This window comes from Mirounga leonina, unplaced genomic scaffold (assembly GCF_011800145.1).
Source record: "Mirounga leonina isolate KUSES-001 unplaced genomic scaffold, KU_Mleo_1.0 Mir_376, whole genome shotgun sequence".
NCBI classification, from domain to species: domain Eukaryota; kingdom Metazoa; phylum Chordata; class Mammalia; order Carnivora; family Phocidae; genus Mirounga; species Mirounga leonina.
Genome location: NW_023270718.1, coordinates 9719072 through 9731231, shown reverse-complemented (window position 1 = coordinate 9731231; position 12160 = coordinate 9719072). Strand labels below are relative to the sequence as shown.

Sequence of the window (12160 nt, the reverse complement as noted above, 5' to 3'; positions counted from 1 at the left end):
AGACAAAGGCAAAATAGATATTTTTAAAAAGACAACTTAAAAAAATCAATAACCAAAGAATAGAAAATAAAAGTTTGATGCCCTCTCCTAATTCCAGGTGGTTGAACTGTATTAAATCTATGTTGTTTAAAACCAAAAAGGTCAAGCTAGTTCTAAGGTGTAATTCCAAAACTAGAGGGAAAGAGAAAACCATTAATACTCCTGAACTGGTGGCCCACAACCGTGTTTGATTTGTACTCATCAAGTTTAAAATGAATACAAAAAAAAAAAAAAAAATACAAATACTTTTATTTGGGCATGTGTTTTCCAGTTCTCCACAGTTCAAACCATTCCTCCTTCCCTTACATCTGACTTATTTTACACTTTATATTACTTCCTAACTCTTGGAGGCTTTGAATATGCAATCACTTCAGTAACCAATTCACATATGAATATAGGTACAAAGAAAATGATGAAATGGAGGGCAAAAAGGAAGATTTGAATAGACATTTTATCCTGCAGGGGAAGACTATTCTCAAGATGTTAGGAGGCCCAAAATTAATCTACAGATTCTTCGTACCTAACAAAATCCTAAGAATTTTTTAAGGCTTGAAACACTGTGTGCATGTGAACAGACACATGTACATTCATACAGATAAACACATAAAATATATAAAGGAATTTGTCAGTGGCTTAACAGTATTGGTAAAATTGATTCTGCTCTGTACAAAACCAATTCCTTCATTCTTTTATCCAAATGTGAAAGAGTTATTAGAGGACATAGTAACAATTTATAATCAAAGAGTGAAAACAATCTTCCTAAACAGGGCATGAGATCCAGAAGCCACAATTACACAGATTCTAGGTTTGATGGCATAAGAACTTTATTAAGCTTTTTATATAGTCAAAGATAGTATAAACACAAAGTTTTTAAATATCACAATTAGAGATAATTATTACAACATACATGAAATCCATATCCTTAATATAAAAGTGGTCCTACAGATCACTTAGAAAATGACACTACTATTCCCAAAGGCAAAGGATATAAAGAGGCAACAGGTGACTGATGAATGTATGATAAATACTGAATCTCACTAGAATCAAGAAATACAAGTTAAGCCAATGAACTATCCATCCTTCAATATCAGATTTATAAAAAATATGCATTGCAAAAGCAGGAAAGGAGTATGTGTGAGAGTATGAATTTGTACAAATTTTTGGAAAGGCAACTTATCAATATCAGAATTTTCATTGGAAAAACCAAGATTTTCTTTCACAGTTAACAGTATATAAATATACCTTCCTTCCATATCCCATTAAATGCATAAAACAATGAAAAAGATACCAAACAAAGATCAGAAAGCAGGGTCATCAGTGGATGAAAAGAACTGAGCAAATAAAAGACAAAATGGAGGAAAGTGTTCATTCATGAAATGTAGCAGAGGCTGCTGTGACCTGAAATGTTTGAATGATAGGGATTTCAGTAATAGGAGCCACTCTGGCCAAATGCTGTGTACAGAGCATCCCTAGGGGAGTTTAGGCTTCAAGCTGGTTTGTGTGTAGAGGCTGGGGGTGGGAGGGATGGTAATAAGAAACAGTGACAAGACTGTTAAATGCTTTTCTTTGTGGAAGCCAACAGCTTCCTCACTCCACACTCTAAGTAAATTGAATAGGATCCTTACTTCACACCATCCACAAAAAGGGAGTTCCAGTTGATTAAGATCCTAAATGTAAAACAAGTAAAATATTATAAGCACACATAGTAGGATATATTTATTAATTGGTGTTGGACATACATTTCTAAAAAAGAAAATGTTCTTAAAATTTAGAAAAACAGAAAGGAAGAAAATATTTGTAATATAATATAAAGGGAAAGATGTAAGAACACCTATAAATAAGCAAAAGACAACTAAGGAGGTATAAAAATGGACAAAATATGAGAATAGGCAAATCGCAGAAATACAGAAAATAGTCGCGGCTCAACCTCACTAGTATTGAGATGCAAATTTAAATAATGTACTCCCAAAAAGTGGCAGGGGCATGGAGCAATAAGAACGGCGGCCTCACTGCCACTTTGGAGGCAGTGAAGTTTTTAAAATGTTCACTATAGTCCCTTTGGAGGGCATTATGGTTAGTACATGAAACATTGGAAACAACCTAAAGTTCCATGGGGCATGACTAGAAATATTAGCAGCAGTTTGAAAGAATGCACCAGTGATACGGACATCGATGTATTTGACTAAAGGACATTGAAACAGCAAATTTTGTAGACTTGCACAGAATTATGTTTTTAACATGTTTCTAATACATTTAAATAAGTATGCAAATGTTTCAAAAAGGTTCTGGAGAGACACATGCCAACTGATAAGTGTTCCTTCTAGGGAGGAGACTGGGATTGGATATTCTGGTTAAGAGGAGACCTAGTGTTATCTGTAGTATTTGAAGTTCTAGGCAATAATGTAATAATATAAGAAATTTAAACTATGAAAAAATTAACTTATGGAAACTTGGGTAGTTAGCATGAGAGTTGGTGGCTAAGTCAAAACCTTTTCAGCAATTTGGAGAATCTCTCTTTGACTTGCTAGTCCTTCCCATGCATACAAAGATCTCAGTAACCCTTCCTATTCAGGGAAACTGATCTACAGCTACCTGGGGTAATCAAGCCATATCATTTTTTTCTTTTTTTTAAAGATTTTATTTATTTGACAGAGACACAGCGAGAGAGGGTACACAAGCAGGGGGAGTGGGAGAGGGAGAAGGAGGCTTCCTGCTAAGCATGGAAGGACCAGGACCCTGGGATCATGGCCCAAGCCGAAGGCAGATGCTTAACGACTGAGCCACCCAGGCGCCCCCATTTTTTTAAAGTAATTTCTACACCCAATGTGGGGCTCAAACAACACCATGATCAAGAGTCACATACTCTACTGACTGAGCTCTATTGACTGATCTAGCCAGACGCCCCAAGCCATATCATTCTTTTTTTTTTTTTTTAAGATTTTATTTATTTGAGAGAGAGAGAATGAGAGACAGAGAGCATGAGAAGGAGGAAGGTCAGAGGGAGAAGCAGACTCCCCGCTGAGCAGGGAGCCCGATGTGGGACTCGATCCAGGGACTCCAGGATCATGACCCGAGCCGAAGGCAGTTGCTTAACCAACTGAGCCACACAGGCGCCCCCAAGCCATATCATTCTTAAATGTTGGAACAGTTAAGGACCGTAACATATGAAGAAAACGATCAGCTATTATAATAAGGACCAAGAGACAGCACTAAACCTAAAGTGGAGAAAGTTACATAATGACAGAAAAAAACTAAAAATTTATGTCAGATTTGAACAGGTTAATATGGAAAGCTATCAAAAAAGAAACAGAGGGGCACCTGGATGGTTCAGCCGGATAAACGTCTGCCTTCGGCTCAGGTCATGATCCTTCTGAGATCAAGCCCCAGATTAGGCTCCCTGCTCAGCAGGGAGTCTGCTTCTCTCTCTACCCCTCCCCCGCTCATGCTCTCCCAAAGAAATAAAATCTTAAAAAAAAAAAAATTAGATAGTATTGTACACCTGAAACTAATATTTAAACACTGTTAACTATACTGAAATTAAAATGTTTAAAAATCATTAAAGAAAAATATGTACAGAAAATAATGTTTTCTAGAAAAAAAAAGTCAGAACTCCTAAGAATGAAAAAGTTATTGCTGTAATAAACTTAATAGAAGTTTTATCTTTTTTAAAAGATTTTATTTATTTATTTGACAGAGAGAGAGACAGCAAAAGAGGGTACATAAGCAGCAGGGGGAATGGGAGAGGGAGAAGCAGGCCTCCCGCTGAGCAGGGAGCCCAATGCGGGGCTGGATCCCAGGACTCTGGGATCATAACCTGAGCCAAAGGCAGATGTTTAATGACTGAGCCACCAGGTGCCTCTTAATAGAAGTTTTTTTGTTTTTTTAAGATTTTATTTATTCAGGGGCGCCTGGGTGGCTCAGTTGGTTAAGCGACTGCCTTCGGCTCAGGTCATGATCCCGGAGTCCTGGGATCAAGTCCCACATCAGGCTCCCAGCTCAGCGGGGAGCCTGCTTCTCCTTCTGACCCTATCCCCTCTCATGCTGTTTCTTTCTCTCTCTCTCAAATAAATAAATAAATAAAATCTTTAAAAAAAAAAGATTTTATTTATTCATTTGACAGAGAGAGACAGACAGAGTGAGAGAGCACAAGCAGGCAGAGCCAGAGGCAGAGGGAGAAGCAGGCTCCCCGCCAAGCAAGGAGCCCAATGCGGGGCTCAATCCCAGGATCCCAGGATCACGACCCAAGCCAAAGGCAGACGCCCAACCAACTGAGCCACCCAAGCGCCCCCTTTAATAGAAGTTTTAAAGAAAATTAAGAAAACTTTCCAAATTCATAAATTAAAAGAAAATAAGAAACAAAAAGGACATAGAAGTTTAATTAATAGGAGTTTCAGAGAAGTTTACAAAGAAAATATAAGGGATATATCAAATAGATGAGAATCTTTCTAAACTCAAGAAAGTTATGAATATTCAGCTTGGAATAGCTCACTGAGTGCTGGGCAGGCTGAACTGGCAAAAACCACAATTACAACAGAAAAAAAGACATCCAGAAATATGCTTGTGAAATTTCAGAATATTGAAAGTGAAACCATCCTAAAAAGCTTTCAAAAAATGTGAATATTTCCTAAAAAGAACATTCAAGATAGTGTTTGCCTTCCCTCCTATTAGTAATATTAGATAACAAAACAGAACAGCACCTTCCAAGTTATGAGCTAAAATTACTTTGAATCTAAAAGTCTATACATAAACAACAATAAAGCATGAGGCCAAACACTGATATTCTGTATATGCAGTTTGCTTCAGTTTACTTTCATTTACCCTTTATTAGCGTATTAAAGGATCAACTTTAGTGAAATCTGGATGGAAAAGGAAGGTGGCAGCAGGAAAGGCTTCAATAAACAATGGATCTAACCTGAGAAAGTGGTGTTGAGGATGACTAGCATTGTCATTGCTCTACAACAATCAGACCAAATTACTGGTAGGCTAAGAATTCAGGGACTCAGTGAAGAAAGTCTTCAGGAAGACTGGAATAGGTTACGTTAATAAGTATGAAATCGGAGGATTTTAGCACTATGGTAAAGATGAGTTTTCCTTAGGAAAATGGAAAGAAAGGCAATTATTGGCTTTGGGAAAAACAAAGGGGAAACCATACCAGTTATCAGGTCTGAATATAAAACAAGCCCTGACGAAATGTGGTATGATTCATAGAATATAAAAAAGATAAACTGCATTTGACTGATATTAGGAAGATAATCCTTTAAGCACAGACTGGGATCCTAACATTGGACCTATAGAGAAAGAAATGTAATCACATGGGCGCCTGGGTGGCTCAGTTGGTTGAGCGACTGCCTTCAGCTCAGGTCGTGATCCTGGAGTCCCGGGATCGAGTCCCACATCGATCTCCCTGCTTCTCCCTCTGACCCCCCCCCCTCTCATGTGCTCTCTCTCATTCTCTCTCTCTCTCTCTCTCTCTCTCTCAAATAAATAAATAAAATCTTAAAAAAAAAAAAAAAGAAATGTAATCACATATTGCTTGGCTCCAACTCTTCAGAGAATATTTACCTAATGATAATGATCAAGTGCTATTTTATTTCCAATTTTATAATATATAGACAAGTCACTTATATATGTCACATATATACAAGTCACTGTCTCTGTATATATAGGCCTATATATTGCCTATTTAATAATGTAAAAGGCAAAATGTAGCTGATAGATTGGATGGTGGGAGGTTGATAGCAATAATGAGAGAATGAATGAATACAAGGATAAGGGGCAATATTCTGATAGAGGGGATTCAAGAGATCTGTATAAATTTGATAGAATAAGAAATAAAGGTTAGCTAATAAACAGGAGACTGAATTTATAATTTACTTAGCGGGATGAGTTAAATTCTTATCTTTCCTAAGAAAGATTACTAAAGAGTCTATAGTTGATAAATGGAGAAACAGCAACTGCCATAAAGATTCTGACCGAGGGGGTGCCTGGGTGGCTCAGTGGGTTAAGGGTCTGACTTTGGCTCAGGTCATGATCTCAGTCCTGGGATCAAGCCCTGCATCAGGCTCCCCACTTAGTTGGGAGTCAGCTTCTCCTTCTGCCCCTCCCCCCTGCTCAGCTCAGGCTCTTTCAAATACATAAAAAATCTAAAAAAAAGATTGATGAAAACCTAATTCCAATCAGCTTAGGAGAAAGTATTTATTAGTAGTACCTGTAACTGAAAGGTGTAATGTTTATTTGGTACAGCTTCAAGCAGGTACTCAGACTCATCAGAGATTAACTGCTCTGCTTTCAGTTGTTTCATACTCTGGCAGATTCTTTCTTGGTGAAAAAAATGTCATCTGATACTAGACTTAAAAGGTCCTTAGAGCTTTTAATCTCAAAAGGAAGGTGATCTTCTTTCTCTTAGCCTCCATGTCAGAGAGGAAAAATAGGATTTGCTCCAGTTTATGCTATGTGCATACTCTGGACCAAGCACTGGGTCCATGGTATGGGATACTCTGGCCAGTCTGGGTTAAGTGCATATGCCTCCAGCAGCAGATTTGTATCACTGGATTGAACAGTTCACAAAATTCCCAAGGAATGGGGGCAGCGTCGACGGAGGTTGAGATTCAGTTCCCATAAAGAAAAAACTTGACCTGAACTGACATGAGGGCATTTATCGATTCACTAAATGTGTGACTATTCCTATGTTTTGCTGCAGAGTGTGTTTGATTAGGTGGTGTGCTGCCACAGCCCCTGTAGCAAGGGTAAGTTAAATTGCCATGGGTGAAGTGGACTCAATTTAGCTATCTTGCCAGTAATCCTAAAATGGATGCATGCTAGACAAGGCAACCTCAACAGCAAGAGACGACGGCTTGGGTGACAAGCAGTTAAGCCTCATCACCTGGACCATTCATGCCAAAAGACTTCAGGGGAGTTCCTTTTAAAACCCTCCAAAGGTGGCTTCCTTCACAGAAGGTGTCAGAGACAACCAACAGAAAGTGAAGCTGTTTATATAAAGGACAGAAGACCTGATCTACAAAGAGGATTGCCTTCAAGTGAAGAAACTTCATTTTTACCCCACCTTTCCACTGTAAGTGGGACATACCCATAAGGAGGCAAATTCAAGAAGGAGCCTCTAAATGTATTTACTAATTTCTGAATTTAAAGAGGTGGAGGGGTGCCTGGGTGGCTCAGTCAGTTAAGTGTCCAACTCTTGATATCGGCTCACGTCATGATCTCAGGGTTGTGGGGTCGAGTTTCCCACTGGGCGTGGAGCCTGCTTGGGATTCTCTCTCCCTCTGCCCCTCCCCCTCTAAAAATTTAAAAAATAAATAAATAAAAATAAAATAGAGAGGTGGAACCAAGTTGTATCTATCCATTTCTCCTTTCTGAAACCAAATTAAAGCAACAAGAATAAGAAAAACATAGGAGAGCCATCTTTGATGAAGTAAAGAGGTATCTACCATTCTGAGCCTCAAAATCCATAAGGAAATGCTGCTAAATGTGGTAAGAATCCTGAGAGGAAACTGATGCTGTATTGAAGAGCATAAAATTCCTCCAAAGCACTGTCATATCTGGAAAGGCAAAAGAAAAGGCACTTTGAGGGGTGCCTGGGTGGCTCAGTCAGTTGAGTCAGTTATGCTCTGCACTCAGCATAAAGTCGGCTTGAGATTCTCTCTCCCTCTCCCTCTGCTCCTCCCTGCCCCCATGCTCTCTCTCAAATAAATAAAATCTTAAAAAAACAAAAACACCACACCACAGCACCTTGATTGGAACCAGTGTTATATCAAAAAGTCTGACTTTAGAAGCCTCCCTAAATTATTTACAGTTGCAGAGTGGCAGGGTGAGTAGCTGAAGGGTCCAAGGAGGAAACACTTAAGATTTAGAAAAGGTAATCTATCACGTGACAGGAGAAAAACTGCCAATGACATGCAAGGCTGCAAGGTAAAGGGGTGCCTGGGTGGCTCAGTTGTTAAGCGTCTGCCTTCAGTTCGGGTCATGATCCCAGGGTCCTGGGATGGAGCCCCGCATCGGGCTCCCTGCTCAGCGGGAAGCCTGCTTCTCCCTCTCCTACTCCCCCTGCTGTGTTCCCTCTCTCGCTGTGTCTCTGTCAAAAAAAAAAAAAAAAGACTGCAAGGTAAAGGCTAAATCTTTATATTCCAAGCGTGTGGGCTATGGACTGGCAGTATCAGCATCACTTGATCATTTGTCAAAATTCCAGAATATTGGGCCCTAATCCAAACCTACTGATTCAGAATCTGCATCTCTATAAGATCCCCAGGTGATCTGAATACACAGTAACGTTTGAGAATCACTGGGCTAAAACAAATTTTCTGCCAGTCTGGAGCACTGCCCTTGGATAAGTAACTAGATCAAGAAGAGCTCTATTCATTCAAAAATTTAAAAGTCTAGCCTTTAAGAGAACCTACAGAATAATGTTAGACTAAGACTTAACAGAACTTCCTTCCATCAAAACTGAACAACAAAAAAGTGCCGGCACCAATGAAAGAGTAAAGTGATACGACCTCACATCACACACTAAAAGTTTAATACAGAAACAAGGCCACACTAAAGAATATGCCAGGATCTTTGGTACTTTCTGCCCTTGGTAAGACTAGCAATAATGGGGAAAAAAAGTAGGTAGAAGAAATTTTGAAAAACTATACTAATATATCCCAACTTGGTGAGCAAGATATAGGCAGCACTGAGTAAAGCGCATAAAATTTGTCTAAGAATCCCTCATTCTAGAGAAATGGTAGTTTGAATAGAAAAGGCAAGTTAAAGACCTATTAGAATTTGCCTTTTTTTAAAAAAAGCACGGAGCCCAATGCCTGAGCCTGATCATGACCTGAGCCTCCCAGGACCCTGGGATCATGACCTGAGCCGAAGGCAGATGCTTAACAACTGAGCCACCCAGGTGCCCCTTGCCTATCTTTCTGATCCAGGAACTTCTCCTCCAAAAATATTGGTAAAGATTTTTAAAAGCACATGTACAAGAATGTAAATTGCAACACTTTTTTGTTTAAACTCTACATCCATAGTGATCCCTGTTCTCCTTAAATGTGTATTTGAGATATGCACTTCTGGTGAAGACAGAATTATGGGGGAATAGTTTATCCTCCCATCTGAAACAGTAAAAACTGGACAAAATATATGAAACCTTGGTTTCAAGACACTGGACATAAGGCAACAAGACTGAGATCCTTGAAAAATGGAAAACAAATGAGAGGAGTACTAGGATTTACCCAAATAACTACATAAAGAGAGTTTCCAGGCTATCGTCTGAGTTGAGGACACGGATCTGGGAGTTAGGGACATTGAGGTGGCTGGAGTTCCCAGGATGAAGTGCCTGAGAGCTCTTAGAGAAAAAAACCTTTAGACATCAGAATTTTTTATCTGGGTAAATACTAGTTTTTACCTAAACACTGATCAGTGCATGCATGTGAGGAAATCACCTGAATTACCTGGGGAAACAATGGATAGAATTACAAAGAGAAATGGACAAATCCAAAATTATAATAAGAGATTCTGACACACATCTGTCATAAGAACAAGTAGACAGAAAATCATAAAGGATATTGAAGACCTGAACTGCACTATCAGCCAACTTGACCTGACATTTTAAAAACCCTCCACCCAAGAATAGTATACAAATTATTTTCATATGCACCCAGAATAGTTACTGAAATAGACCATATTCCAGGCTTCAAAACATATCTCAATAAACTTAAAAGGATTCAAGTCATACAAAATGTTTCCTAACCAGAAGGGATTAAATTAGAAACCAGTAAATGAAAGATACTTGGAAAATCTCCAAATGTTTGGACCGAAATGGTAACCCATGGGTCAAGAGAGAAATCAAAGGGAAAATAGGAAGTATTTTAAATTGAATAAAACTTAGAATAGAGCATGTCAAAATGTGTGGGATGCAACTAACAGTTCTTAGAAGGAAATGTAATAGTACTAAGTTACAAAATTTTGAAAGCTCCTAGTGACTTTAATTTCCACCTTAATTAGAAAATGAAGAGCAATGAAACACAAAGTTAGCAGAAGAATGGAAATAATTACTAATAGAAATAAATGAGATAGGAAACAGAAAAATAAAAGCAGGTCAATAAAACCAATGTATCTTCATTCAGACTGCTGAAAAAAAAAAATACACAAGTTACCAATATCCGGAATGGCAAAGGTGATGTCACCACAAATTCTAGTTATGAAATGGGTTAAGAGAATGTTGTGAACTTTATGGAAATAATTTGACAACTTAGGTGAAATGAGAAAATTTCTTGAAAGAAACTACCAAGCTTTCTCAAGAAGGAACAGATAATCTGAACCGTTATTTTAAAAATGGAATTTGTAATTTAAGTCTCCCAAACATTTTCAGGTATCTTACTGTTATTGCTAGTTTAGTTCTGCTACAGACAGGGAATGTACTTTATGTAACTGTTCAAAACTTAAAATTTATATTATAGTCGTGTGTACTTCTTCATGTATACTCGAAAAGAATGTATTCCGCTTTGTGGTGTTTTATAAATGTCAACTAGTTAACTTGGTCAGTTGTATTGTTCAGGCCTTATATTCTGATTTTGTGTCTACTTCTTCTACTAATAGCTGAAAGACAATGGTGAAATCCCCAGTAGTGAATTGGTCTATTTGCCCTGTTTTTTCACTTGTGTAATTTGTACCTCTGTAACTTGATACATATCCACACACTTAGGATTGTTATTTACCTGGAAATTGATTCCTTTGTTATATAAGGTTTCTCTTTATCCCTGATTATATTTGTTGTTCTAAAATCAGCTTTACCTGATACTAACATAGTGATTCCAACTTTTTGTGTTTGCATGATCTATCTTTTCCCCACTAGTTAACTTTTTAATTATTTATGCCTATATAAAGTGTGTTTCTGCTAGCATATACTTGGGTCCTGTTTCTCCAGTCTTACAATCTCTTGTCTTAACTGGTATGCTTAGACCATCTGCATTTTCTTTTAAGATTTTATTTATTTGAGAGAGATCATAAGCAGGGGGAGAGGCAGAGGGAGAAGCACACTCCCCGCTGAGGAGGGAGCCTGATGCCGGGCTCAATCCCATGACTCTGGGCTCATGACCTGAGCCGAAGGTAGACACTTAAAAACTGAGCCACCCAGGCACCCCTAGACATCTATATTTGATGTAATTTAAAAATATATATATTTGGATTAAAATCAATCCATCCTCTTAATCATTTTCTAATTGTTCTATTCTCCAGCTTTTGTTCTTTTTCTGCCTTCTATTGGGTTAACTGAATATTTTTAAATTATTCCATTTTATTCTATTAACTTAACCTCCTTAAAAAGTTTGTGATTAACCTAAAGTTAACATGTATCTTTAATTAACCAGAATATATCATCATCTTGTGCCACTCAGCAAGATCCTACACAACATATTCCCAGTTTGTCTCCCATCCTTTGCACTTGTCATGCATTTTACTTTTACATGCGGTAAACACACAAAGCATGTTACTGTTTTAAAATTATCTTTTAGACATTTACGTAAGTGAAGAAAAGATGAAATGTTTTACCTTCATTTATTCCACTTCTCTTCTTTCCTTTGTGTATATCCAAGAATTTGTTATGGTTTCACATTCCTTCTGCTTCAAGCACTTCATTTATTTCAAATAGAGAGGTCTTATGGCAACGTATTGTTTTTGAGGTCTTCATTCCTCTATCAATTTTGAAAGGTATTTCCATGAAGTTTCAATAAAGACAGCTTTTTCCTTCTAGCACTTTACAAATGTCATTATTGTCCTCTAGTTTGCATTACTTCTAAGTCTACTGTAATTTTCCCCCCCTAAGTCTGCTGTAATTCTTATCATTGTTCCTTTGTAATTAAAAAATCTTTCTTGGTATTCTCTGAGCTTTATATACCTATGTTCTGGTGTCATTCAGCCAATATCTTCAAATATTTCTTCTGCTCCATTTTGTCTATTCCTTCTGGGATTCCAGTTATGCATGTGTTGGACCAGTAGACCTTTCCCTACAGCTCTCAGATGTTCTTTTTTGTCACCTCCCTGTACCCCTTGCCTTGCCCCCCCCCCCCAATTTGTTTTGGTTTGGGTGATTTTTACTGACCTACTTTCAACGTCACTTATTCCCTTG

The 12160-nt window shown here is 38.0% G+C and overlaps 1 protein-coding gene across 1 annotated transcript in view; it reads right to left on the bottom strand.

Annotated features, from left to right (window-relative positions):
• Positions 1-317: 317 nt before the first annotated feature.
• The window catches only part of ZNF667 (zinc finger protein 667), a 38031-nt gene continuing 26188 nt past the window's right edge, over positions 318-12160 (bottom strand). The window contains exon 5 of the mRNA XM_034986166.1: positions 318-1706. Coding sequence (XP_034842057.1) covers positions 1509-1706 — 198 coding nt within the window. The 3' untranslated portion in view covers positions 318-1508. The remainder of the gene's footprint in view (positions 1707-12160) is intronic.